At 38.4% G+C, this 1980-nt stretch overlaps 2 protein-coding genes across 2 annotated transcripts in view; both read right to left on the bottom strand.

The window, feature by feature from the left end:
- The window catches only part of LOC104741363, a 49406-nt gene that overhangs the window by 3734 nt on the left and 43692 nt on the right, over positions 1 to 1980 (bottom strand). The window lies entirely within an intron of this gene.
- LOC104743561 overlaps positions 1 to 1980 on the bottom strand; it is a 17718-nt gene that overhangs the window by 14173 nt on the left and 1565 nt on the right. The window contains 4 exon segments of the mRNA XM_019235853.1: positions 85 to 247; positions 372 to 474; positions 613 to 705; positions 1221 to 1380. Coding sequence (XP_019091398.1) covers positions 85 to 247; positions 372 to 474; positions 613 to 705; positions 1221 to 1380 — 519 coding nt within the window.

Genomic DNA, 1980 nt, shown 5'->3' with positions numbered 1-1980 from the left:
AACAGGTAAAAGCACAACTAACATCATGATGAATGTAAAGAAAAGTAACTACACAAGATTGATGGGACGTATTCAGAAACATACCAACTAATAACAGATATCGTCAGTGCACCCGGTATACGATTAGCTGACTGTATGAAATCTACTAAGATGCCAAATGTCCTATTTGCTTCAGACATGAGCGTTGCTGGATTCAGAATGGGGTGACCGCCAGCAAGCCAGGAAATATTGAACATCTGTCTACATCCTGTAGTAGAATAGGAAAAGTTGGCATGCGAGTAACGAAATGCACAAACCATGTATTGTCCGGTTCCAGATTCATACTATATGATCGGAATTTAAGAAAAACCTGCATGATCAGAACATAATACCTTCGCTGGAAACTTTCTCAGGATCAGATGCATCAGGAGTAAAGAGCAAAATGAATGTCTCCATAAACTTTAGAGAAAGAATTTTCACCCCTACACAGCCAGGCTATTATGACAGAACAACAGACTTTTAAGTTAGAAAACCTTAAATTGACAAAGAAGCAGAATGAATACTCAACCAAAGATCAAACCTCACGAGAGGAACATACATACAAAAAGAAGAAGCTATAAACAGCCAGCATACCTCCAATGCAGCGGAAAAGACAGCATCTTTGAACTTAACCATCCATGTCCATAGTTCCCCACACCAACGATCAACGTTACCATGATGATGGAACTGCATAGATCATTAAGAATAGAATATATCAGCGAGAGTAATAGGGAATATCAATGCCAAAGAGTTACGTTCATTGTAGTGGTGACTATACAGGAACACCCACAAAGATCTCAAAGCTTAAATAATATATAAAACTAAACTAATAAACTTCAAATATAGTAGAAAATTAAGGGAAAGACATCAGAAACCCAACAAAACCTAAACAGGAAATTAGCAAACTTGCCCAGATTTATTCTTTTCACTATTTCATATGACCCTAAAGCCTTATGACACTGTCTTTAAATTTCAAATAGGTAGCACCAACATAAAAACCAACCGAAGTTTTGAAAATGGAAAACAAGAGGACTGATTCCATGGGATAACAGTTCAATTCCATAACCAACTATGAGTATGTAAGACACCTTAGCTGGTAGTTATTGACTACAATCGTATGATTTTGCAAAGAGCCCAAGAAGGAATCTCAAAACAACATATGTGTATAAAAGAACATAACCAACTTGAGAAACAGTACGGACCTGCATTGCCATCTCCTCCAAGATGCTGCAGAAGAAAGTGGTGCCAGCAGAAATGGATTTCTTTGCAACAACTGGATCCTCGTCCCTTGATAAGACTAGTAAGACATTCACTAGAACATAAGAATGATCCAGCATCCTCAAACCAACCTCTTCAATGATCCTGCCAGCCAGAAGAATCGATCAACCAGTCTCTTACCTTGACAGACAAATTAATCATCATGAATAGCTACACCCCCGAAGTAAAGTAGACTAAGAACCTAGTTTATTTTACACAAAACTTGCGATAATTCAACTATGCCTAAGTACTAAAACAGAAATGGACGACTAATAACCACAATATTGCTGAGGAAGTTTCAAATCTATCGCACCAAAAAACAAACAATCATGCCGACTAGAGAAATCGTAAGCAAAATTTCTACAACACAACAGCTACGATTGGAAATATCAAACACTTCTCCAGATTGGGAAAAATCCAGAAGAACCCTAAACACGCAACAAAGTACATAAAAATTCTTCTACAAGTTCGTGTGCAGAGCAAGGGAAAATATCAGCAGAAGGAAGTATTAAACCAGATACGAATCGTAGAAATTGCAAAGGAACTCACTCGGTAAGGGATTTGCGAACTAGAATTTCACGAGACAAGTGGAGTTCTGCGAGATAGGGGAAAATCTCAGCAGACGAAGACGGCTCCAATGACAGCAAAATCTCCTTAACCTGCCTGAGAGACGAGAGCTTCACAGCCAAATCGCCGTGGTTATTG

This window comes from Camelina sativa, chromosome 14 (assembly GCF_000633955.1).
Source record: "Camelina sativa cultivar DH55 chromosome 14, Cs, whole genome shotgun sequence".
Classification (NCBI taxonomy): domain Eukaryota; kingdom Viridiplantae; phylum Streptophyta; class Magnoliopsida; order Brassicales; family Brassicaceae; genus Camelina; species Camelina sativa.
The sequence above is the reverse complement of the archived record's forward strand: the minus strand, read 5'-3'. Positions and strand labels throughout refer to the sequence as shown.